Genomic DNA, 27568 nt, shown 5'->3' on the forward strand with positions numbered 1-27568 from the left:
CAACATTTTCAACCACGACAATATTTCAACGACGACTACATTTTCAACGACGACAACTTTTTCAACGACGACAACATTTTCAACGACGACAACTTTTTCAACGACGACAACATTTTCAACGACGACAACATTTTCAACGACGACATCATTTTCAACGACGACAATATTTTCAACAATGACAACATTTTCAACAACGACAACATTTTCAACGACGACAACATTTTCAACGACGAGAACATTTTCAACAATGACAACATTTTCAACAACGACAACATTTTCAAAAACGACAACATTTTCAAAAACGACAACATTTTCAAGAACGACAACATTTTCAACAACGGCAACATTTTCAACTACAACAACATTTTCAACGACGACAACATTTTCTACGATGACAACATTTTCAACAACGACAATATTTTCAACAGCGACAACATTTTCAAAAACGTCAACATTTTCAAAAACGACAACATTTTCAACAACGATAACATTTTGAAGAACGACAACATGTTTAAAAACTACAACATTTTCAAAAACGACAACATTTTCAACGATGACAACATTTTCAACGACGACAACATTTTCAACGACGTCAAAAAATTCAACGACGACAACTTTTTCAACGACAACAACATTTTCAACGACGACAACATTTTCAACGACGACAACTTTTTCAACGACGACAACTTTTTCAACGACGACAACATTTTCAACGACGTGAACATTTTCAACGACGAGAACATTTTCAAAGACGACAACATTTTCAACCACGACAACATTTTCAACGACGACTACATTTTCAACGCCGACAACTTTTTCAACGACGACAACATTTTCAACGACGACAACATTTTCAACGACGAAAACATTTTGAAAGAAGACAACATTTTCAACGACGACAACTTTTTCAAGAACTACAACATTTTAAACAACGGTAAAATTTTCAACAACGGCATCATTTTCAACAACGGCAACATTTTCAACGTCAGCAACATTTTTAACGACGACAACATTTTCAACAACGACAACATTTTCAAAAACGACAACATTTTCAACAACGACAACATTTTCAAGAACGACAAAATTTTCATCAACGGTAACATTTTCAACAACGGCAACTTTTTCAACAATGGCAACATTTTCAACGACGACAAGATTTTCAACGACGACAACATTTTCAACGTCGACAACAAATTCAACGACGACAACTTTTTCAACGACGACAACATTTTCAACGACGACAACATTTTCAACGACGACAACTTTTTCAACGACGACAACATTTTCAACGATGACAACATTTTCAACGACGACAACATTTTTAACGACATGAACATTTTCAACGACGACGACATTTTCAACGACGACAACATTTTCAAGAACGGCAACATTTTCAACAACGGCAACATTATCAACAACGACAACATTTTCAAAAACGACAACACTTTTAACAACGACAACATTTTCAAGAACGACAACATTTTAAACAACGGTAAAATTTTCAACAACGGCAACATTTTCAACAACGGCATCATTTTAAACGACGACAACATTTTCAACGACGACATCCATTATCTCAACAACAACAATATTTAATACAACAACAACATTTTCAAACGCAATAACTATTTGGGCAACAATAACATTTTCAACAAACAACAACAATAACAACAACAATTTGAACAACAACAACAACATTTTTAACAATTAATTAAACAACAACAATATTTTCACCACAAAAAAAAAACATTTTCAACTACTACAACAAAAACAAAATGATCAACAACAACAACAACAACAACATTTTCAACAACAAAAACAACAACATTTTCAACAACAACAACATTTTCAACAACAACAACATTTATACAACGACAAAATTTTCAACAACGACAACATTTTCAAAAACGACAACATTTTCAAAAACGACAACATTTACAAGAACGACAAAAATTTCAACAACGGCAAAATTTTCATCAACGGAAACATTTTCAACTACGGCAACATTTTCAACAACGGCAACATTTTCAACAACGGCAAAATTTTCAACGAAAACATTTTCAACAACGACAAAATTTTCGACGACGACAAAATTTTCAACGACGACAACATTTTACACTACAACTTTTTCAACAACGACAACATTTTCGACAACGACAACATTTTCAACGACGACAACATTTTCAACAACGACAACATTTTCAAAAACGACAACATTTTTAACAACGACAACATTTTCAAGAACGACATCATTATAAACAACGGAACATTTTCAACAACGGCTACATTTTCAACAACGGCAACATTTTACACAACGGCAACATTTTCAACAAAGGAACATTTTTAACAACAGAACATTTTTAGCGATAACATTTTCAACAACGACAACATTTTCAACGACGAACACATTTTCAACGACGACAACATTTTCAACCACGACAGCATTATCAACGACGACTACATTTTCAACGACGATACTTTTTCATCGACGACAACATTTTCAACGAAGACAACATTTTCAACAACGACAACATTTTCAAAAACGGAAACATTTTACACAAGGGCAACATTTTCAACAACTGCATCATTTTCAGCGATAACATTTTCAACAACGACAACATTTTCAACGACGACAACATTTTCAACGACGACAACATTTTCAACCACGACAACATTTTCAACGACGACAACTTTTTCAACGACGACAATATTTTCAACGACGACAACATTTTCAACGACGACAACATTTTCAACAACAACAACATTTTCAACCACGACAATATTTCAACGACGACTACATTTTCAACGACGACAACTTTTTCAACGACGACAACATTTTCAACGACGACAACTTTTTCAACGACGACAACATTTTCAACGACGACAACATTTTCAACGACGACATCATTTTCAACGACGACAATATTTTCAACAATGACAACATTTTCAACAACGACAACATTTTCAACGACGACAACATTTTCAACGACGAGAACATTTTCAACAATGACAACATTTTAAACAACGACAACATTTTCAAAAACGACAAAATTTTCAAAAACGACAACATTTTCAAGAACGACAACATTTTCAACAACGGCAACATTTTCAACTACAACAACATTTTCAACGACGACAACATTTTCTACGATGACAAAATTTTCAACAACGACAACATTTTCAACAGCGACAACATTTTCAAAAACGTCAACATTTTCAAAAACGACAACATTTTCAACAACGACAACATTTTGAAGAACGACAACATGTTTAAAAACTACAACATTTTCAAAAACGACAACATTTTCAACGATGACAACATTTTCAACGACGACAACATTTTCAACGACGTCAACAAATTCAACGACGACAACTTTTTCAACGACAACAACATTTTCAACGACGACAACATTTTCAACGACGACAACTTTTTCAACGACGACAACTTTTTCAATGACGACAACATTTTCAACGACGTGAACATTTTCAACGACGAGAACATTTTCAAAGACGACAACATTTTCAACCACGACATCATTTTCAACGACGACTACATTTTCAACGCCGACAACTTTTTCAACGACGACAACATTTTCAACGACGAAAACATTTTCAACGACGAAAATATTTTGAAAGAAGACAACATTTTCAACGACGACAACTTTTTCAAGAACGACAACATTTTAAACAACGGTAAAATTTTCAACAACGGCATCATTTTCAAAAACGGCAACATTTTCAACGTCAGCAACATTTTTAACGACGACAACATTTTCAACAACGACAACATTTTCAAAAACGACAACATTTTCAACAACGACAACATTTTCAAGAACGACAAAATTTTCATCAACGGTAACATTTTCAACAACGGCAACTTTTTCAACAATGGCAACATTTTCAACGACGACAAGATTTTCAACGACGACAACATTTTCAACGTCGACAACAAATTCAACGACGACAAGTTTTTCAACGACGACAACATTTTCAACGACGACAACATTTTCAACGACGACAACTTTTTCAACGACGACAACATTTTCAACGATGACAACATTTTCAACGACGACAACATTTTCAACGACATAAACATTTTCAACGACGACGACATTTTCAACGACGACAACATTTTCAAGAACGGCAACATTTTCAACAACGGCAACATTATCAACAACGACAACATTTTCAAAAACGACAACACTTTTAACAACGACAACATTTTCAAGAACGACAACATTTTAAACAACGGTAAAATTTTCAACAACGGCAACATTTTCAACAACGGCATCATTTTAAACGACGACAACATTTTCAACGACGACATACATTATCTCAACAACAACAATATTTAATACAACAACAACATTTTCAAACGCAGTAACTATTTGAGCAAAAATAACATTTTCAACAAACAACAACAACAACAACAACAATTTGAACAACAACAACAACATTTTTAACAATTAATTAAACAACAACAATATTTTCATCACAAAAAAAAACATTTTCAACTACTACAACAAAAACAAAATGATCAACAACAACAACAACAACATTTTCAGCAACAAAAACAACAACATTTTCAACAACAACAACATTTTCAACAACAACAACATTTATACAACGACAAAATTTTCAACAACGACAACATTTTCAAAAACGACAACATTTTCAACAACGACAACATTTTCAAGAACGGCAACATTTTCAACAACGGCAACATTATCAACAACGACAACATTTTCAAAAACGACAACACTTTTAACAACGACAACATTTTCAAGAACGACAACATTTTAAACAACGGTAAAATTTTCAACAACGGCAACATTTTCAACAACGGCATCATTTTAAACGACGACAACATTTTCAACGACGACATCCATTATCTCAACAACAACAATATTTAATACAACAACAACATTTTCAAACGCAATAACTATTTGGGCAACAATAACATTTTCAACAAACAATAACAACAACAACAACAATTTGAACAACAACAACAACATTTTTAACAATTAATTAAACAACAACAATATTTTCACCACAAAAAAAAAACATTTTCAACTACTACAACAAAAACAAAATGATCAACAACAACAACAACAACAACATTTTCAACAACAAAAACAACAACATTTTCAACAACAACATTTTCAACAACAACAACATTTATACAACGACAAAATTTTCAACAACGACGACATTTTCAAAAACGACAACATTTTCAAAAACGACAACATTTACAAGAACGACAATAATTTCAACAACGGCAAAATTTTCATCAACGGAAACATTTTCAACTACGGCAACATTTTCAAGAACGGCAACATTTTCAACAACGGCAACATTATCAACAACGACAACATTTTCAAAAACGACAACACTTTTAACAACGACAACATTTTCAAGAACGACAACATTTTAAACAACGGTAAAATTTTCAACAACGGCAACATTTTCAACAACGGCATCATTTTAAACGACGACAACATTTTCAACGACGACATCCATTATCTCAACAACAACAATATTTAATACAACAACAACATTTTCAAACGCAGTAACTATTTGAGCAAAAATAACATTTTCAACAAACAACAACAACAACAACAACAATTTGAACAACAACAACAACATTTTTAACAATTAATTAAACAACAACAATATTTTCATCACAAAAAAAAACATTTTCAACTACTACAACAAAAACAAAATGATCAACAACAACAACAACAACATTTTCAACAACAAAAACAACAACATTTTCAACAACAACAACATTTTCAACAACAACAACATTTATACAACGACAAAATTTTCAACAACGACAACATTTTCAAAAACGACAACATTTTCAACAACGACAACATTTTCAAGAACGACAACAATTTCAACATCGGAAAAATGTTCAACAACGGAAACATTTTCAACTACGGCAACATTTTCAACAACGGCAACATTTTCAACAACGGCAAAATTTTCAACGAAAACAGTTTCTTCAACGACAAAATTTTCGACGACGACAAAATTTTCAACGACGACAACATTTTACAATACAACTTTTTCAACAACGACAACATTTTCAACAACGACAACATTTTCAACAACGACAACATTTTCAACAGCGGCAATATTTTCAACAACGGCAATATTTTCTACAACGGCAACATTTTCAACAACGTCAACATTTTCAACAACGGCAACATTTTCAACAACGACATTTTCAACGACGACAAAATTTTCAACGACGACATCATTTTTACGACGACAACATTTTCAACAACGACAACATTTTCGACGACGACAACATTTAGAACGACGACAACAATTTCAACAATGAACATTTACAACAACGACAACATTTTCAAAAACGACAACATTTTCAAAAACGACAACATTTTCAAGAACGACAACATTTTCAACAACGGCAACATTTTCAATCACAACAATATTTTCAACGACGACAACATTTTCAACGATGACAACATTATCAATTATCAACAAATTTTGCCGTCAAACTTCAGTATTAAAAATTTTGTCTTAAAACTTTGTCTTCAAACTTTTATTTTTCAAACTATTGGTTGTCAAACTTTAGCTTTTCAAACTTTGGTTTTTCAAACCTTTTTTTCCAAACTTTTGTAGTTCAAGTTTTTGTTTTTCAATTTTTTTCATTTTTTTAAATTTTTTTTCAAACTTTTTTCTTTCAAACTTTTGTTTGTCAAACTTACATTTGTTTTTCGAACAAATTTATCTCTTTCAAATTAATTTTTGTTTTTCATACTTTCCCTTTGAAAATTACTTTTGTCCTTCAAAATGACTAGTCTTCAAACTTTTGTGTTTAATCTCATCTCTATAAACTATTGTCGTCACACTTTTGTCTACAAAGTTTAGTCTTCAAACTTTTTTTTAAATTTTTTGTTTACAAAATTTTGTCTTTAAACATTTGTCTTTAAATTTTTGTCTTCAAACTTTTGTCGTCAAAATAAAGGTTTAAACTTTTGTCTTAAAACTTCGTCTTTAAACTTTTTTTTTCGAACTTTAGTTTCTCAAACTTTAGTTTTTCAAACTTACATTTGTTTTTAAACAAACTTTTCTCTTTCAAATTTATTTTTTTTTCCATACTTACTTTTGCCTTTCAAACTTTCCTTTTTCTTGTCTTGAAAATTTTTTCTTCAAACTTTTGTCTTCAAATTTTTGTCTTCAAACTCGTGTCTTCAATTTTTTGTCTTAAAACTTTGTCTTCAAACTATTATTATTCAAACTAATGTTTCTCTAACTTTTATTTTTCAAACTTTTGTTTTTTCAAACCTTTTTTTTCAAACTTTTGTTATTCAAGTTTTAGTTTTTCAAATTTTTTTTATTTTTTTTAAATTTTTTTTCCAACTTTTGCCTTTCAAATTTGTGTTCGTCAAAAATACATTTGTTTTTCAAACAAACATTTCTCTTTCAAATTAATTTTTGTTTTTCATACTTACTTTTGTCTTTCAAACTAACTTTTTTCTTTCAAACCGACTTTTGTTTTCAAACTTTTGTCTTCAAACTTTTGCTTTTCAAACTCTGTTTTTGTCAAACTTTCATTTGTTTTTCAAGCAAACCTTTCTCTTTCATATTAATTTTTGTTTTTCATACTTACTTTTGTCTTTTAAACCTTCTTTTGTCTTTCAAACTGACTTTGGTCTATAATTTTTTGACATAAAACTCATCTATATAAACTATTGTCGTCAAACTTTTGTCTTCAAAGTTTTGTTTTCAAAATTTTGTCTTCAAACTTTTGTTTTCAATATTTTGTCTTCAAAATTTTGTCTTCAAATTTTTTTCATCAAACTTTTGTCGTCAAAATTAAGTTTTTAAATTTTCTTATTAAAACTTTGTCTTCAAACTTTTATTTTTCAAACTTTTGTTTCTCAAATTTAAGTATTTCACACTTAAGTTTCTCAAACCTTTGTTTCAAACTTTTGTCTTTCAATTTTTTGTTTGTCAAACTTACATTTGTTTTTCAAACAAAGTTTCCTCATTCAAATTAATTTTTTTTTTCATGCTTACTTTTTTCTTTCAAACTTTCTTTAGTCTTTCAAACTGACTTTTGTCTTTAATTTTTTGGCTTCAAACTCATCTATATAAACAATTGCCGTCAAATTTTTTCTTCAAAGTTTTGCCTTCAAAATTTTCTCTTCAAACTTTTTTTTCAATTTTTTGTCTTCAGAATTTTGTCTTTAAACTTTTGTTTTCAAGTTATTGTCTTCAAACTTTTGTCGTAAAAATTTAGTTTTCAAACTTTCGTCTTAAAACATTGTCTTCAAACTTATTTTTCAAACTTTTTTTTCTCAAACTTTAGTTTTTCTAATTTTGGTGTTTCAAACCTTTTTTTTCAACCTTGTGTTATTAGTTTTTTTTTTCAACTTTTTTTCAAACTTTTTTTTTTAATTTTTTTTTCAAACATTTGTCCTCAAATCTTTTCTTTTTCAAAATAACATTTGTTTTTTTCAAACAAACTTTTCTCTTTTAATTTAATTTTTGTTTTTCATACTTACTTTTGCCTTTCAAACTTTCTTTTGTCTTTCAAACTGACTTTTGTCTACAATTTTTTTCTTCAAACTCATCTAGATAATCTATTATCGTCCAACTTTATTCTTCAAAGTTTTATCTCCAATATTATGTCTCCAAACTTTGTTTTCAATTGTTTGTCTTCAAGATTTTGTTTTCAAACTTTTTTCTTCAAAATTTTGTCTTAAAACTTCTGTCGTCAAAATTTTGGTTTCAAACGTTCATCTTAAAATTTTGTCGTCAAAGTTTTAATTTTCAAACTTTTGATTCTCAAAATTTAGTTTTTCAAACCTTTTTTTCTAACTTTTGTATTTCAAGTTTTTGTTTTTCAATTTTTTTTTTAATTTTTTTCTTTTTTTTCAAACTTTTGTCTTTCAAACATTTGTTTGTCAAATTAACATTTTTTCTTCAACAAATTTTCTCTTTCAAATTAATTTTTATTTTTCATTATTACTTTCTTTCAAACTTACTTTTGTCATTCAAACTGACTTTTGTCTTCAAAATTTCGTCTTCAATCTCATCTCTATAAACTATTGTCTTCAAATTTTATCTTTAAAAATTTGTCTTCAAAGTTTTGTTTTCAATTTTTTGTCTAAAATATTTTGTCTTCAAACTATTGTCTTCAAATTTTTAACTTCACTCTTTGTCGTCAAAATTAAGTTTTCAAATTTTCGTATTGAAACTTTGTCTTCTAACTTTTATTATTCTAAATTTTGTTTCTCAAACTTCTGTTTTTCAAGCTTTGGTTTTTCAAACCTTTTTTTTCATACTATTGTCATTCAAGTTTTTGTTTTTCAAATTTTAAAAAATTTTTTTTCCAAACTTTTGCCTTTCAAACTTTTGTTTGTCAAAATTACATTTGTTCTTCGAACCAACTTTTCTCTTTCAAATAACTTTTTGTTTTTCATACTTTTGCCTTTCAAAATTACTTTTTTCTTACAAACTGGCTTTTGTCTTCATACTCTTTTCTTCAAACTCATCTCTATAAAGTATTGTCGTCAAACATTTGTCTTCAAACTTTTGTCGTCAAAATTAAATCTTCAAACATTTGTTTTTTTATCTTCAAAGTTTTGTCTTAAAACTTTTGCCTTCAAATTTTTGCTTTCAAATTTTGTCGTCAAACTTAAGTATTAAAAATTTTGTCTTAAAACTTTGTCTTCAAACTTTAATTTTTCAAACTAATGGCTGTCAAACTTAAGTTTTTCAAACTATGGTTTTTCAAACCTTTTTTTTCCAAACTTTTGTAGTTCAAGTTTTTGTTTTTCAATTTTTTTCATTTTTTTAAATTTTTTTTCAAACTTTTTTCTTTCAAACTTCTGTTTGTCAAACTTACATTTGTTTTTTAAACAAATTTTTCTCCTTCAAATTAATTTTTGTTTTTCATACTTTCCCTTTGAAAATTACTTTTGTCTTTCAATATGACATTTGTCTTCAAACTTTTGTGTTTAATCTCATCTCTATAAACTATTGTCGTCACACTTTTGTCTACAAAGTTAAGTCTTCAAAGTTTTGTCTTCAAACTTTTTTTTAAATTTTTTGTTTACAAAATTTTATCTTTAAACTTTTGTCTTTAAATTTTTGTCTTCAAACTTTTGTCGTCAAAATTAAGGTTTAAACTTTTGTCTTAAAACTTCGTCTTTAAACTTTTTTTTCGAACTTTAGTTTCTCAAACTTTAGTTTTTCAAACTTACATTTGTTTTTAAACAAACTTTTCTCTTTCAAATTAATTATTTTTCCATACTTACTTTTGCCTTTCAAACTTTCCTTTTTCTTGTCTTCAAAATTTTGTCTTTAAACTTTTGTCTTCAAATTTTTGTCTTCAAACTTTTGTCGTCAATTTTTAATCTTTAAATTTATGTTTTCAATTTTTTGTCTTCAAACTCTTGTCTTCAATTTTTTGTCTTAAAACTTCGTCTTCAAACTATTATTATTCAAACTTAAGTTTCTCTAACTTTTGTTTTTCAAACTTAAGTTTTTCAAACCTTTTTTTTCAAACTTTTGTTATTCAAGTTTTTGTTTTTCAAATTTTTTTCATTTCTTTTAAAAATTTTTTTTCCAACTTTTGCCTTTCAAATTTTTGTTCGTCAAAAATAAATTTGTTTTTCAAACAAATATTTCTCTTTCAAATTAATTTTTGTTTTTCATACTTACTTTTGTCTTTCAAACTAACTTTTTTCTTTCAAACCGACTTTTGTTTTGACACTTTTGTCTTCAAACTTTTGCTTTTCAAACCTTTTTTTTGTCAAACTTTTATTTGTTTTTCAAGCAAACTTTTCTCTTTCAAATTAATTTTTGTTTTTCATACTTACTTTTGTCTTTCAAACCTTCTTTTGTCTTGCAAACTGACTTTGGTCTCTAATTTTTTGACATAAAACTCATCTCTATGAACTATTGTCGTCAAACTTTTGTCTTCAAAGTTTTGTTTTAAAAATTTTGTCTTCAAACTTTTGTTTTCAATATTTTGTCTTCAAATTTTTGTAATCAAACTTTAGTCGTCAAAATTAAGTTTTTAAATTTTCGTATTAAAACTTTTGTCTTCAAACTTTTATTTTTCAAACTTTTGTTTCTCAAATTTAAGTTTTTCACACTTTGGTTTCTCAAACCTTTGTTTCAAACATTTGTCTTCCAATCTTTTGTTTGTCAAAATAACATTTGTTTTTTTCAAACAAACTTTTCTCTTTTAATTTAATTTTTGTTTTTCATACTTACTTTTGTGTTTCTAACTTTCTTTTTTCATTCAAACTGACTTTTGTCTCCAAACTTTTGTCTTCAAACACATCTCTATAAGGAATTGTGGTCAAACTTTTGTCTTCTATATTTTGTCTTCAAATTTTTGTTATCAATTTTTTGTCTACAAAAATTTGTCTTCAAACTTTGGTTTTTAAATTTTTGTCTTCAAACTTTTGTCGAAAAAAATAAGTTTTCAATTTTTCGCATTAAAACTTTGTCTTTAAACTTTTATTTTTCGAACTTTTGTTTCTCAAATTTAAGTTTTTCAAACTTTGGTTTTTTAAACTTTTTTTTTTAACTTTGGTCTTTCAAACATTTGTTTGTCAAACTTACATTTGTTTTTCAAACAAAGTTTTCTCTTTCAAAATAATTTTTGTTTTTCATACTTGGTTTTGTCTTTCAAACTTTCTTTTGTCTTTCAAACTGACTTTGTCTTCAATTTTTTGTCTTCAAACTCATCTCTATAAACAATTGTCGTCAAACTTTTGTCTTCAAAATTTTGTCTTCAAACTTAATCGTCAAAATTAATTTTTTTAACTTTTTTATTATAACTTTGTCTTCAAACTTTTTTTTTCAAACTTTTGTTTCTTAAAATTTTGTTTTTCAAACTTACATTTGTCTTTCAAATTAACTTTTTTCTTTCAAACCGACTTTTGTTTTCAAACTTTTGTCTTCAAACGTTTGCTTTTCAAACCTTTTTTTTGTCAAACTTTTATTTGTTTTTCAAGCAAACTTTTCTCTTTCAAATAAATTTTTGTTTTTCATACTTTCCTTTGAAAATTACTTTTGTCTTTCAAAATGACTTGTCTTCAAACTTTTGTGTTTAATCTCATCTCTATAAACTATTGTCGTCACACTTTTGTCTACAAAGTTTAGTCTTCAAACTTTTTTTTAAATATTTTGTTTACAAAATTTTGTCTTTAAACATTTGTCTTTAAATTTTTGTCTTCAAACTTTTGTCGTCAAAATTAAGGTTTAAACTTTTGTCTTAAAACTTCGTCTTTAAACTTTTTTTTTCGAACTTTAGTTTCTCAAACTTTAGTTTTTCAAACTTACATTTGTTTTTAAACAAACTTTTCTCTTTCAAATTAATTTTTTTTCCATACTTACTTTTGCCTTTCAAACTTTCCTTTTTCTTGTCTTGAAAATTTTTCTTCAAACTTTTGTCTTCAAATTTTTGTCTTCAAACTCTTGTCTTCAATTTTTTGTCTTAAAACTTTGTCTTCAAACTATTATTATTCAAACTTATGTTTCTCTAACTTTTATTTTTCAAACTTTAGTTTTTCAAACCTTTTTTTTCAAACTTTTGTTATTCAAGTTTTGGTTTTTCAAATTTTTTTTCAATTTTTTATAATTTTTTTTTCCAACTTTTGCCTTTCTAATTTGTGTTCGTCAAAAATACATTTGTTTTTCAAACTAACATTTCTCTTTCAAATTAATTTTTGTTTTTCATACTTACTTTTGTCTTTCAAACTAACTTTTTTCTTTCAAACCGACTTTTGTTTTCAAACTTTTGTCTTCAAACTTTTGATTTTCAAACTCTTTTTTTGTCAAACTTTCATTTGTTTTTCAAGCAAACCTTTCTCTTTCAAATTAATTTTTGTTTTTCATACTTACTTTTGTCTTTCAAACCTTCTTTTGTCTTTCAAACTGACTTTGGTCTATAATTTTTTGACATAAAACTCATCTATATAAACTATTGTCGTCAAACTTTTGTCTTCAAAGTTTTGTTTTCAAAATTTTGTCTTCAAACTTTTGTTTTCAATATTTTGTCTTCAAAATTTTGTCTTCAAATTTTTGTCATCAAACTTTTGTCGTCAAAATTAAGTTTTTAAATTTTCGTATTAAAACTTTGTCTTCAAACTTTTATTTTTCAAACTTTTGTTTCTCAAATTTAAGTATTTCACACTTAAGTTTCTCAAACCTTTGTTTCAAACTTTTGTCTTTCAATTTTTTGTTTGTCAAACTTACATTTGTTTTTCAAACAAAGTTTCGTCATTCAAATTAATTTTCGTTTTTCATGCTTACTTTTTTCTTTCAAACTTTCTTTAGTCTTTCAAACTGACTTTTGTCTTCATTTTTTTGGCTTCAAACTCATCTATATAAACAATTGACGTCAAATTTTTTCTTCAGTTTTGCCTTCAAAATTTTCTCTTCAAACTTTTTTTTTCAATTTTTTGTCTTCAGAATTTTGTCTTCAAACTTTTGTCTTGAAGTTATTGTCTTCAAACTTTTGTCGTCAAAATTTAGTTTTCAAACTTTCGACTTAAAACATTGTCTTCAAACTTATTTTTCAAACTTTTTTTTCTCAAACTTTAGTTTTTCTAATTTTGGTGTTTCAAACCTTTTTTTTCAACCTTGTGTTATTAAAGTTTTTTTTTCAACTTTTTTTCAAACTTTTTTTTTTAATTTTTTTTTCAAACATTTGTCCTCAAATCTTTTCTTTTTCAAAATAACATTTGTTTTTTTCAAACAAACTTTTCTCTTTTAATTTAATTTTTGTTTTTCATACTTACTTTTGCCTTTCAAACTTTCTTTTGTCTTTCAAACTGACTTTTGTCTACAATTTTTTTCTTCAAACTCATCTAGATAATCTATTATCGTCCAACTTTATTCTTCAAAGTTTTATCTCCAATATTATGTCTCCAAACTTTGTTTTCAATTGTTTGTCTTCAAGATTTTGTTTTCAAACTTTTTTCTTCAAAATTTTGTCTTAAAACTTCTGTCGTCAAAATTTTGGTTTCAAACGTTCATCTTAAAATTTTGTCGTCAAAGTTTTAATTTTCAAACTTTTGATTCTCAAAATTTAGTTTTTCAAACCTTTTTTTCTAACTTTTGTATTTCAAGTTTTTGTTTTTCAATTTTTTTTTTAATTTTTTTCTTTTTTTTCAAACTTTTGTCTTTCAAACATTTGTTTGTCAAATTAACATTTTTTCTTCAACAAATTTTCTCTTTCAAATTAATTTTTGTTTTTCATACTTACTTTTGTCTTTCAAACTAACTTTTTTCTTTCAAACCGACTTTTGTTTTCAAACTTTTGTCTTCAAACTTTTGTCTTCTATATTTTGTCTTCAAATTTTTGTTATCAATTTTTTGTCTAGAAAAATTTGTCTTCAAACTTTTGTTTTTAAATTTTTGTCTTCAAACTTTTGTCGAAAAAATAAGTTTTCAAACTTTCGCAATAAAACTTTGTCTTTAAACTTTTATTTTTCTAACTTTTGTTTCTCAAATTTAAGTTTTTCAAACTTTGGTTTTTTAAACTTTTTTTTTAACTTTTGTCTTTCAAACTTTTGTTTGTCAAACTTACATTTGTTTTTCAAACAAAGTTTTCTCTTTCAAATTAATTTTTGTTTTTCATACTTGGTTTTGTCTTTCAAACTTTCTTTTGTCTTTCAAACTGACTTTTGTCTTCAATTTTTTGTCTTCAAACTCATCTCTATAAACAATTGTCGTCAAACTTTTGTCTTCAAAATTTTGTCTTCAAACTTAATCGTCAAAATTAATTTTTTTAACTTTTTTATTATAACTTTGTCTTCAAACTTTTTTTTTCAAATTTTGTTTCTTAAAATTTTGTTTTTCATACTTACTTTTGTCTTTCAAACTAACTTTTTTCTTTCAAACCGACTTTTGTTTTGACACTTTTGTCTTCAAACTTTTGCTTTTCAAACCTTTTTTTTGTCAAACTTTTATTTGTTTTTCAAGCAAACTTTTCTCTTTCAAATTAATTTTTGTTTTTCATACTTACTTTTGTCTTTCAAACCTTCTTTTGTCTTTCAAACTGACTTTGGTCTCTAATTTTTTGACATAAAACTCATCTCTATGAACTATTGTCGTCAAACTTTTGTCTTCAAAGTTTTGTTTTCAAAATTTTGTCTTCAAACTTTTGTTTTCAATATTTTGTCTTCAAATTTTTGTCATCAAACTTTAGTCGTCAAAATTAAGTTTTTAAATTTTCGTATTAAAACTTTTGTCTTCAAACTTTTATTTTTCAAACTTTTGTTTCTCAAATTTAAGTTTTTCACACTTTGGTTTCTCAAACCTTTGTTTCAAACATTTGTCTTCCAATCTTTTGTTTGTCAAAATAACATTTGTTTTTTTCAAACAAACTTTTCTCTTTTAATTTAATTTTTGTTTTTCATACTTACTTTTGTCTTTCAAACTTTCTTTTGTCATTCAAACTGACTTTTGTCTCCAAACTTTTGTCTTCAAACACATCTCTATAAGGAATTGTCGTCAAACTTTTGTCTTCAAACTTTTGTCTTCTATATTTTGTCTTCAAATTTTTGTTATCAATTTTTTGTCTACAAAAATTTGTCTTCAAACTTTTGTTTTTAAATTTTTGTCTTCAAACTTTTGTCGAAAAAAATAAGTTTTCAATTTTTCGCATTAAAACTTTGTCTTTAAACTTTTATTTTTCGAACTTTTGTTTCTCAAATTTAAGTTTTTCAAACTTTGGTTTTTTAAACTTTTTTTTTTAACTTTTGTCTTTCAAACTTTTGTTTGTCAAACTTACATTTGTTTTTCAAACAAAGTTTTCTCTTTCAAATTAATTTTTGTTTTTCATACTTGGTTTTGTCTTTCAAACTTTCTTTTGTCTTTCAAACTGACTTTTGTCTTCAATTTTTTGTCTTCAAACTCATCTCTATAAACAATTGTCGTCAAACTTTTGTCTTCAAAATTTTGTCTTCAAACTTAATCGTCAAAATTAATTTTTTTAACTATTTTATTATAACTTTGTCTTCAAACTTTTTTTTCAAACTTTTGTTTCTTAAAATTTTGTTTTTCAAACTTTGGTTTTTCAAACTTTGTTTTTTCAAAGCTTTTTTTTCAAACTTTTGTTACTCAAGTTTTTGTTTTTCAAATTTTTTTAAAATTAATTTTTTCAAACTTTTGTCTTTCAAAAATTTGTTTGTCAAAACTACATTTGTTATTCTAACAAACTTTTCCCTATCAAATTAATTTTTTTCCTACTTTTGTCTTTCAAACTTACTTTTTTCTTTCAAACTGACTTTTGTCTTCAAACTTTAATCTTCAAACTCATCTCTATAAAGTATTGTCGTCAAACTTTAATCTTCAACTTTTGTTTTCAATTTTTGTCTAAAAATTTTGTCTTCAAACTTGTGTCTTCAAATTTTTTTCTTCAATCATTTGTCGTCAAACTTATGTTTTCAAACTTTTGTGGTCAAACTTTAATCTTCAAAGTTTTGTTTTCAATGTTTTGTCTTCAAAATTTTGTCTTCAAACTTTGGTCTTCAAATTTTTGTCTTCAAAGTTTTGTCGTCAAACATTAGTTTTCTAACTTTTGTCTTAAATCTTTGTCTTCAAACTTTTGTTTCTCAAACTTTGAAAAACTTGGAATAAAGTAAATACAGAAAAATTATTTAAAAATAACACCAGTTATTTTTCAGATCGTTCAGTCTGACAGATTTTCTCGTAATTTTTGACAGCCTTTATTTAGTTTAAAGAGATCTCTCCAGAACATTCGTGAATCCTCAAATACGTGTGTGCACCATCCTATTCACAGAGTCATTCAGAGGCAAGTGGTGCTTCTTTCCAATTTGAAACATTTTAGTTCAGAAAAGATTTTTGAAACCAAACTTTAGGAAATTATGTCAGATGATTAATTTATCAGATAGTTTTCACTGTTTCCCCTTAGCTATTTTTCTAATAATTTACTTGGATAAATAATTATTTTTTTAATTTAGTTCCGTCTCATACTAATATCATTTTTCTTAAAAAAAAAATGTTCAAAACTTTCGTTACTAAATTTATATTTTTGCATCTGCAGGGTGGGGAGGGGTCAGCTGCCCCCCACTGGGTACCCCAATGCCTTGATACATCCTTTGAGGAGGCCCCAAGTCCCTTAGATGCCCATTATAAATGCAGCTGAGAGATTTACGTAGTTTGTGGGTGTTTTGATTTCAAGGCAGGATGGTAAACACAGATAACCAGGGCCGGATTTACCACAAGGCAAAATAGGCACTTGCCTAGGGACGTTGCAGTCCAAACTTCTACTTCTTGCTTGGAAAATATATTGTGAAAAACAATGTGTTGATACAATGGTGGCAGTTCATTCAGTTACAGCAGGACGTAATGTTTTTATTTTTGAAGTTACTCTTCTTTTTTGTTGTATGAATTAATGCTAGACATTGTTTTTGGAAAGGGTTATAAAGTTCATAAACTGTTATAGTTGCATGAAAATTAAGCTGTTTCATATAGCTTTACTCCAAGCTATTTTTCTTTTAATTGCCTATGTTTTCCCTGTGTAAAAATTCAAGCATAAACTTTTGCTGTCGGCCATATATCTGTTTATTCCTTTTTTCCGAACCTTACCTCATGTGAGTGACTATGCCTCATCATAAGAAGCGGGGAGAGGGGGCTCCAGTGAGGAGGGGCGAGAGGTACCTATAGCGTAACTTTGGGTAAATCCGGCCCTGCAGATAACAGAAGAAATCATCAAGAGCAGATCACTAACACATGGATTTTATTAATTTCTATTTTACAATGTGACAGTCAAACTGGCTCACCTGCTGCTCTTGCTGCATGAAAGTTGATCTTGTGCATTTGACATTTAATTGGATTGGCACATGCTTCTTTGTGAAAACATTATGCAAGAGATAACTAAAACATCCATTTTACCAACATTAATCCATAAAAAAATCTCATTTTTTTCATTTTGAGTGTTTACTATCAAATTGAGTTTAGTTCATGTTTTGTCTTGGATGGAATGTGAGAAACAGGTGCCAGAAAGTAGGCAACATACACTTAGACAAAAAATTTATAAATGGTTTGCTTCAATTGCCAACCATACAAACATGAAAGCAACTCCCCAAGCATGCAGCACTTGATACCCAATTCCTCATATACTGTCGGCATCCCTTAAATCATAGAGTTGAAGGTTAGAATTCTTTAATACTCATTTCAATCTAAATGTACAAAGAGATAAAACTACAAGTATTGCTATTAAAACATCTTTGTTCACCTACATGCACAATGGTTATGGACACAATGAATGATCTATTTTCTAAAGCAAATTAGCTTTGGCATTCCTCTACATAATTATGGCACACAATTGGAACTTCTCAGTTTCTTCCTACACTTCTTGCTGATCACCAATGCTTTCCGATGTCTTCATTGTAAAAGGTCATTTAACTTTGGATGCATGAACTTTTTCCAATGCAAATGAAATCACTTATGCATTCATGGCGGGATATATGAGCAATCTCCATTCTTTTACCTATTTTGGCTTGAATGATAGTAATCTCCATGTGTGCTCTATGCTTGGAAAATATATTGTGAAAAACTACTTATACATATGACAGTACACATTAACAAGTAGTTAATTTTCATTCAAGCCAAAATGGCTGTTTAAAGGTATAAATCTGACACAGTTTCATTTTCATTAATTTCATGAAGTTATTCGAGGAACTAACATTTGGGGTAAACTTCAATTAAGATTGGTCAGAATATATACTCCTCCTCATTGGAGTTTTATTTACACATATTTTAGGGGTGATAAGAAATGAGGATAAATGATGTATGTTGAGATGAACGAAATAGCATAAACTCATGTTTCTAGAAATGTAGAATGAAATCAGGATTTGAAAGAGTGAAGTTATGTATATACAAGCATACATGTATATAAAATTATTTCAAATCTCACAATCAGTAATAAAAGGAATGAATGATTTCTAAAAATCTAATTAAGATAATTAAAATTACTTTCTGATGAAAATTAGGTAATTTCAGGAGATATTCACCTGAAAGATTACGGTTTAATGAGACATTTTGTTATCAATGTTATCAATCACACAAAATCAGCACAAAAACAGTCCAAATTCTGCAACTATATGCATGAAATGTGATGAGTACTCAAAATTCAACTGTTGCTCAAAAATTATATTTCTATCCAATGTTACTACACGGTCAGGCATGTTGAAGTTTTTTTAAGGAATCCATAAAATTTCAGTTTCTTAACATTATGAAGTGGAAGTAAGTTTCTAATACGTACTAGCATTCAGCAGGCATCCACACTCTACGCATTCTTATCATGACAAAAGAATAAAAAACCATGAGTGATAGTGAAAGAATAATATAGCTACTGCATAGAAATTTATGATAGAAAAATTCAATAACATTTATTTAAAAAAATTAATTACCTAATTTTCCCACTAAATTAATTTTAGCATGAACTTCAATGATTATAAAACTGAAATTATTGCACCTACGCTTTGTGCCCTTGCAAAAGAGATACAGGAAAAATCATCACTGGACTATTCAACTATTATGGTGGTAAGTTCTTCAATGAGAAAATTAGATGGATGAGATACAAAATTTTTGGTATGCTTTTAAAGGACATAAAGATCTCTGCATATGTTCTCCTCAAATACTCTATCGGTGAATTGGATGATTCATTGCTGCTGAGTTTCATGTTGAAAAAAATATGATTCGCATGATATACACAATGTTTAATGCTTCAGGCTCTAAAAAAGAAGAGTTTACAATTCTTGCGAGAGAAAACTCTCTCCAGTTCTACATACGTTAAATATGTATTTCCCAAACAAAGATTAATATTTATAATTAGGAAATGTTTGCAAATGGTCTACATACTCAATCGGTGTAAACATAAAATCGCTTTGAAATTGCCTATGATCTTTCAAATGATCTTTGGTGATAAAAGGTATCATAATGACTTCATTTTAAAAGGCTACTAGATTGCACTGTTTTATCCACAACTGCAACATTCCCTTAAAAAAGTTGGCAGAGCTCAATACATTTCCATAACTTGAAGATCCATTTTTGAACAATATTCTTTGTATATTCTAATTTGTTTCTCATTATTTGATTTGAAACATCCTTTACACCAGAAATATCAATTCTTTTACTTCGATGTCCATCTAATTAAGGTGAGAGTTTGAAGAAATTTCAAAATTTCACTCACTTCAGTGTGCTGTGTGCTGATAAGTCCCTCATATAATTGATTTTGAACATCTCTCACTGTATCAATGGTGAGCTCTGACTGTCACTGAAATCAAGAGTGTAGTATCTCTCAGTTGTGTCGAGCGATGGAAAGGTGCGAGCAGTTGCGGCTGAAGCAGATGCAGATGAGAACGCTCTCTCAATATTTGCCCCAGCGAGGCCAGCGCCACTCCCGCCACCACGGCATCCGCCTTTGATCATTTGACCATCCACTTCCATCAGCGTAGGTGTTGAGCTTCCTCTCCTGGAACTGAGCATGAATTATCAATTTTTCATTTGGAAAATATCGATGTATGTGTCTTTATGACCGGAATCACTTTTGTATATGTTTAGTTTGTTTTCTGTTTTTGAGTTCATTTGTTGTTTGTTTTATTTGTCTATGAGCATGTTTGTTTCTATTTTGATTTTGTTTGCTGATTTGATGCTATAGTGATGAGAGATAAATAAGAGATAGTTACATTCACTTCTTATCTCAATCAACATTGGTGATCAATCACTTCAATCACTTCAATCATGGTGATGGCTCTCTGCCATCTTGAAGTGCATGTACAATAAGATTGAGATTAAGAAATCAGTGTCAAGTGATATTTACCTTGGGTTTAATCACTGTGATACACATTAATATTCATACACAACAATGAACAGGAGTTAAATCAAAACTTGAAGCTTTTATGCAGTAGAAGGGCTCCATATTATCAGCAACAGACACTTTGTTACTTACACAAAATATTTATAAAACTTTCTATGAATGGTTCCGGCTATTACAATGGTGTTTACTATTCAGCTACAGTAAATTCCGGTTAATTGGGACATATTGGGACTTGTGCGCTTTGCCCCAATTAAGCGGTTGCCCCAATCAGGCGAACTATCTTGTATATGGCCATAAACAAACGTTGAAATGATAGAAAGAAGACTAAAGAATGTTTTTAATGTAATGTAAGATTAATTAAACTATTAATTTGATTAATAAATCAACGAGTTTAGTTAATTTATTGTAATTTTTAAAAATTATAACAATTTAGTTAAAAATATTTTTCACAGCCTCAGGCGACGCTGAAATAATGTCTTTTTATTAAGTCCTATCCTCTTGTGGATAGTGTAACAACAAGAGCTTTCAAAATAGGGTAAGAATAGGAACATTTGTGGAAATAAGAGTAAATCAAAGGAGGAAAATATTAAAAAATAGTATTCTGAAAACAAAAATATTTTAATTTCGTTGCAAGTATAGAGTCTTTGTCGCCAACTCATGGCCCAATAAAGCAGCATGCTGTCCCAATTAAGCGGAGAATGCTCTGGGATATTCCTCTATTGGGTTCTGTTATTCAAGATCTGCCCCAATTAAGCGGCTGCCCCAAGTAACCGGTGGACCCATTAAATGGAATCTACTGTATTAAAATTTGATTATGGTGAAATAGCCACAGACTTACAAAAAATATTGGGGGGGCCCAAACCGGGGATCTTTCCCCGGGAAATTTTATAAGTAGTGAGTTTTAAGTTTTTAAGCATTTTAGAAGTCATATGATCAACATTAGAACCCTGATAACTCGAATCTTGATATCTGGACACTCAGGGGGAAATCGACTAGCCTGACACACTTTTTCCTTACACACACAAAGAATTTTTGAGGGGGCTCAGGCCCCCTCAAGCCCCGTGGAGTCGGTGCCACTGAATAGCCATAGCTGGTCATAGAAAGTTTTACAAATATTTTGTGGAAGTAACAAAGTGTCTCTTATTGATAAAATGAACAGGAGGGTGAAATCCACATAAAGAGGTGACATAATATTTACCTTTGGTCTTATCACATCAAATTGATCTATTTTTTATAACTAGTATTTTTAATATTAGTTAAAGAAACTTTAAGACCATGCTGCCTAAGCTGATGCTGATCACCTTTTCAAGCAAATCAATAAGTAAATTACAGGATATTCCCTTGAAAAAGCGACCAACATCATTTGGGAAACATTGGGGCCACCCTAAAATTCATGTGGCGATGTAGCCCAAAAGGTTTTTAAACTAACATGACGCGTACCCGCGAAAGTTATAATGAAGAATTAGTATTTTTAAATTATTTCACATTTTGAAGCTAAGTTTGAGCTGACTGTGTATATTTATTTTCCCTAAACTACATAGTAACCTTTGAATGATCAACACAGGTCCTATATAGCCATTCTGAAGGAGATTTACTCAGGAGACCTAACGTCGGTTCCAGCTGGTGTGGATTTTTCAACAAAAATGAATGGATGAAGGCTAGGGCCAATAGGGTGGAAGGGAAGTGACCACTGAGGTTCAGTGAAACCAATGGTCACTTCACTTCTACATACAATAAATATGTATTTCCCATACAAAGAATAATACTTATAATTACGAATTGTTAGCAAAAGGTCTAAATACTCAATCCTTGAAAACATATAAAATAAATTTGAAATTGCCCATGATCTTTCAAATAACATTTGGTGATATGTAAAAGGTATCATAATGACTTTGTTTTAAAAGGCACTGTTTTACCCACATAACATATGTAAAAAGGGGACCCAGTAAAAATGCCACACATGCAATGTGATAACTAAGGTTGAACGTTACACTTTACCACAGAGATTCAAAATATTTTTCAAAAGGGAGTTAACATTGCAATGATTCATGGCTTCCATACTATCTCGCCTGGATTTGAATTAGTGAATGAATCCCCTCTTTGCCTTTCTTGAATTTAATAATTTATTTTGTTACAAAGGATTAATTTCCATGGACGGATTGAAAAAATTGATTTACATTTTTAACAGGGCAATTTGGATAAATCGATTTCTTCAAGGAAACCTGGCACAAAAAAGTTGTGGAACTGATCATAAATAAAGCCCAAAAATTTGAGACCTTTAGGGACGTATTCTTAGTCGACCCTGTAGGGCCAACCGACCCTGGATACGTCATCAGCCCCTACATAAACCGATCTCACCCTACATACGTCACATCAAGCCCTACATATGGCCGTTTTTGGAACTAAACGGGCCCTACTTGATGTAGGGTACCCGAACCAACCCTACACCCTACAAAAACATGGCGGCCAAATATCGTCTGCTGATCACCTCGATTAAATAATTTACGTTGTAATGCATATTAAGGGAGACGAGCTCGCACAAACCATTGTAAAATGTACAGTAACACAGCGGAAAGGTAATAATACTACCACTTTATAGCCACCAAGTTAAATAAATTATAAAATTGACTGAACTTGTGGCGGCCGCACGTCCTGCCTCGCCGCCACACCGCTTGCCCGGAGGCAAGATAAATCGTGCTCCATCATCACATCTCCTCAATAGGCCAGCTAGCCCAGCGGTAGAGCGGTCGCCTCCCAAGCGTACGGCCCAGATTCGATTCCCCATGCCGGAAATTGTAATTATTTTAATTTTTCTTGCCTTCTAGAATTCCTTTCTAGAAATTTCTGTCATGGTCAAGAACAGTAACATAGAACATTCTGGAAGTGCACCAATAGAATAAATTCAACGGCCTTTCGGCCGTTGAATTTTGAATTTGAATTGGCCGGCAAGTCCGTCTGAAATATGGAACGGATTAATAAACATCGTCCAGTGCCTTATCATTGCTAGCAGACAATTCCTACGCCTGCTACAAACTGAGAAGAAGAATATAGTGGTATACAAGCATCTGGTTTCTACGAATATATAATATTTTTCACGTTTGGCACTTGGTATACTTTTGGGAAGCCAATACTTCGTTTACGTACAACCATAGAAAACGTATTTTCATGCCACTATTTGCCACTTAATAAACTTAGCTACGGAAGGTAAAAGCGAACGACGAACCTTGATGATGCAACGTAAGTTCCCACGTCAATGATCATATTTGCTCCGTACTTATTACTATCTTGTACAGACCGCTTTTGAAGTAATTTGAAGACAATAAGGTTCTACTTTTGGCTCGATATGACTGTATTTGTAGCGATAATTAAGGTACCGACACGACCTGACGGACGACACCGATTGTTTATTTACCTTGAGCTGTTACCCTAACAATGCGCCCGAAAATTATAGGACGTCTTTTCTTACTTTCATAGTTAGTTCCCATTACGCCACCAGTATGGAAAATTGGCGCTGCGCCATCATCTACATCATCTCAGAGAAGTTGACGACGGAATCACCCCCCACCACTTATGTAGGGTCGACTGAGAAACGCATGTAGGGGCCTTTTGTTATGTAGGGACGGATATGTAGGGTCGACTAAGAATACGGCCCTTAGGTGAACTCCTGACCCTTGCCCATCAGCCATTCATGACGGGAGTGTCACAAATCGATGAATACATATTACTAGGTCATTCTCTATAAATTTTTATGTTCCTAGGAGGGAATTCATCATGAATTAGTCCTATGAATGACATAAAACACCTCTTCCCTGTTCTCTTTGACCTCAAGGCTTTTTGGATCAACTTTGAGAGAGAAACACAAAATCCGAGATCTATGGAGAGGAACACAAAATTCATGTAAGTACTGATATTATATCTCTTCCAAGTCTTCAAACTTGTAAGGAAAAGATGAAATGTCACTTTTTAAAGTTGATTGATAGTGACAGTTAACAGTGTCACAGATCTATTACAAATTACACGGAAGATAATTGGAATTAGATTTCGATGAAATTCATTGCAATTAAAAGTGCTATACATTATTTTCTGAATATTATGGCCTGGAAAGATCTGCTTGGGGAAATTCAACGTACATTGTGTCCATCTTAATCCTTCCTATAATATCAAAAGGGAAAAACATTAAAAGGATAATCAATCAAACAATAGGATGGTTTCCAATTTTTTTTATTGCCGAAATTGAAAGATTATTACTCCTGGCATTTCACACTATAAGACTTTTAATCGACCATATCTATTTTTGCGATTAAATGAAAAGTGAAAATTTTCAAGCTCGTGAAAATGCAACGGCTAAGTATGAATGCTGGGAAAAGCCCACATGACGTCATTCTTGTTCTTTCATTTTAACATCCTGCATACCTGGTCTGTTCTGAGGGTTTTTCAAACTGATCCACCGAGAATCATCCAAGCTCTTAAAAAAAACTAGCAGACGAGATAATGGCAATACCTGTCAACATGCTACGAGAGGTTATGTAAAAGAGTGTGCCAAGCTGCTAGAATGCCTAAACTGCAATGGTGGACATTTAGTGGACATAGTGTTCAGAAAATATTTTTTCTCGTTTTTATTCAAAATGGCTGTTTTTGTACATTCTGCTAACTACCTAGTAAGAAAATATTGAAAAAGTTTTTTTTTCCAACAACCAATAACTTTTTTATATCATCCTATTTCACTGGTCGCAAATGGTGTACAGCCTAGAGGACAACTAATGTGTATAGAGCATACATATTATATAGGAATGGAGATATTTCCTGAAATTATTTTAAAGAACCATCAAAATAGGTTTCCATAAACGTTCTTAAGAAATAAGCAATGAACTTAGCTGATTATGACAAAGAGTGTTCAGAGGATTTGTCACCAAATACTTAAATCCCAAGGTAGATCTGGCCATGGAGAGAGTACAACCCCTTTCTGGTCCTCTTTCCTTTAACTCTTTTGCTCCAAAGCCCATTTCAAAATTAGTGCATTAGTACATAAATAACAGGGTTCTGATAATTAAGCTTTCCCCAAAAGAAAATCCCTGATCCTCCCATTGCAAACATAATAATATAATTCAAAGTTTAGTGCCCCTTCTCACCAATTAACCCTTTTGCTGCTTCAATAGATTTTTCATCGGTTCCATTATTTTGCCTATTATCCAGAAAAAAATGAATTGAATCATTCATTTGACGTCGCTGAATGTCGCCGCACGAATGGACGTAGTTCCGCCAGAATTTCGAGCAGATGACAGCACCTACGACCGAAGGGAGGGTTTTTCGAAAACGTAGATATTTACCCGCATGTCGTGTTGAAAGGAAAAGTTTTTTGAAAGTCGTGGAATATCCCCGCATGTCGCAGGCAATAACCATAATGTTTTTCGCGGGTATTCCCGCTTGTAGCAGCGAAAGGGTTAACTGAAATAGCTGCTGATGAAGGGAGGAGGTACTTTAACACATTCAACCCGGAGTATTTTTTATTATATTTTTTAAAAAGACGGATGGTTTTTTTTGCCAAATTTATTCGATATTCAGCTAATATTTAATGGAGTTGTATTAAATTTTCTTTTCCTAAATAAATAACCCGTTAATTAATTAGGACGCGCATTCGCGTCCTCTGGCTTTATGGCTAGGTACAGAGATTATGCAATCCCGCATTACACCTTAAAGATTTGACGATTCTAACTTTTAAAGGCTGTAAAATCTTACATCCGAGTCTTTTTCTTGCATTTTTGTTATCTCAATTTTTTACGTTTTCTAGTATGTTTTCACTAAAATATTTAATTCTGTGGTTCTGTTTTTATGACCGAATCTATTTCACAAGCTTAGTAAAAAGATTATGATTCTCAAGATTAGTATTGTTTACCCTCACAATTTACTTCACGTGATAAGGTATAAACGAATGAGTTTACTGTGAAAATGATTAAAAGTACAACCATCCAGAAATGTTCCACCTAGGAGGCGAAGGCTTTTTTGAAATGTCCCTAAATGCTGAAGTGTGACAACACTGTGACACGATCAACTTGAGGTAGTGGACTAAAAAGCCGTGGCACACGCAATAAATGCCCTTGGGACCCCTTTCCCATGCTGCGTAGTGAGGAAGACCCTTACCCTCTCTGATTTTCCGCAGCGGGTTGATCACAGTAAGTTCCTTGTAATTAGGAGGGTCCGTCGCCGAGTGAAATAGCCTTAGAACACTTTTAGAAGACACTAAGAGGTCTTCAATTCTAGCGTCCCGTACAGTGAAAAGAAATTTCGACCAACCAAAAATCCTTACTCTGTGCAGGCAGATTTATTTCTTCCGCCATACAATCCCATTCTCAGAAAAATATAAGAATTCAATTAGGGTACATTTGTATAAAGAGATATTAGGGTGGCACCATTACCAAAAGTTTTGGCGAAATAAATTTTATCGAAGTAACTTTTTCCCACCATTTCAACGTTTAGGAGTCTTTCTTCGGTGTTCTAATTACAAAAATAAGTACTTAGGATATTTCCGACCACTCAGGCATCTTCTTATAGGCCATTGATAGATGGGTCAACGATGCCCGTAGTGAGTTTTCTTCCGTTGACGGCTAAGGAAAAATTGGAGGATCAAAAGACGGGGCCGGCTACGAGCACTAAAACAAACCGTAAAGGCAAAAAGAGGTAAATCATTGCAAGCTGTGGGACACGAGGACACGTCGAGCG

At 30.6% G+C, this 27568-nt stretch overlaps 1 protein-coding gene across 4 annotated transcripts in view; it reads right to left on the reverse strand.

Moving 5' to 3' along the window:
• Positions 1–17750: 17750 nt before the first annotated feature.
• The window catches only part of LOC124153507, an 881184-nt gene continuing 871366 nt past the window's right edge, over positions 17751–27568 (reverse strand). For all 4 annotated transcript variants that reach the window (XM_046526713.1, XM_046526712.1, XM_046526711.1 and 1 more), the window contains exon 11: positions 17751–20512. In XM_046526713.1, coding sequence (XP_046382669.1) covers positions 20278–20512 — 235 coding nt within the window. In that variant the 3' untranslated portion in view covers positions 17751–20277. The remainder of the gene's footprint in view (positions 20513–27568) is intronic.

The sequence above is a fragment of the Ischnura elegans genome, chromosome 2 (assembly GCF_921293095.1).
Source record: "Ischnura elegans chromosome 2, ioIscEleg1.1, whole genome shotgun sequence".
In the NCBI taxonomy this organism is placed as follows: Eukaryota; Metazoa; Arthropoda; class Insecta; order Odonata; family Coenagrionidae; genus Ischnura; species Ischnura elegans.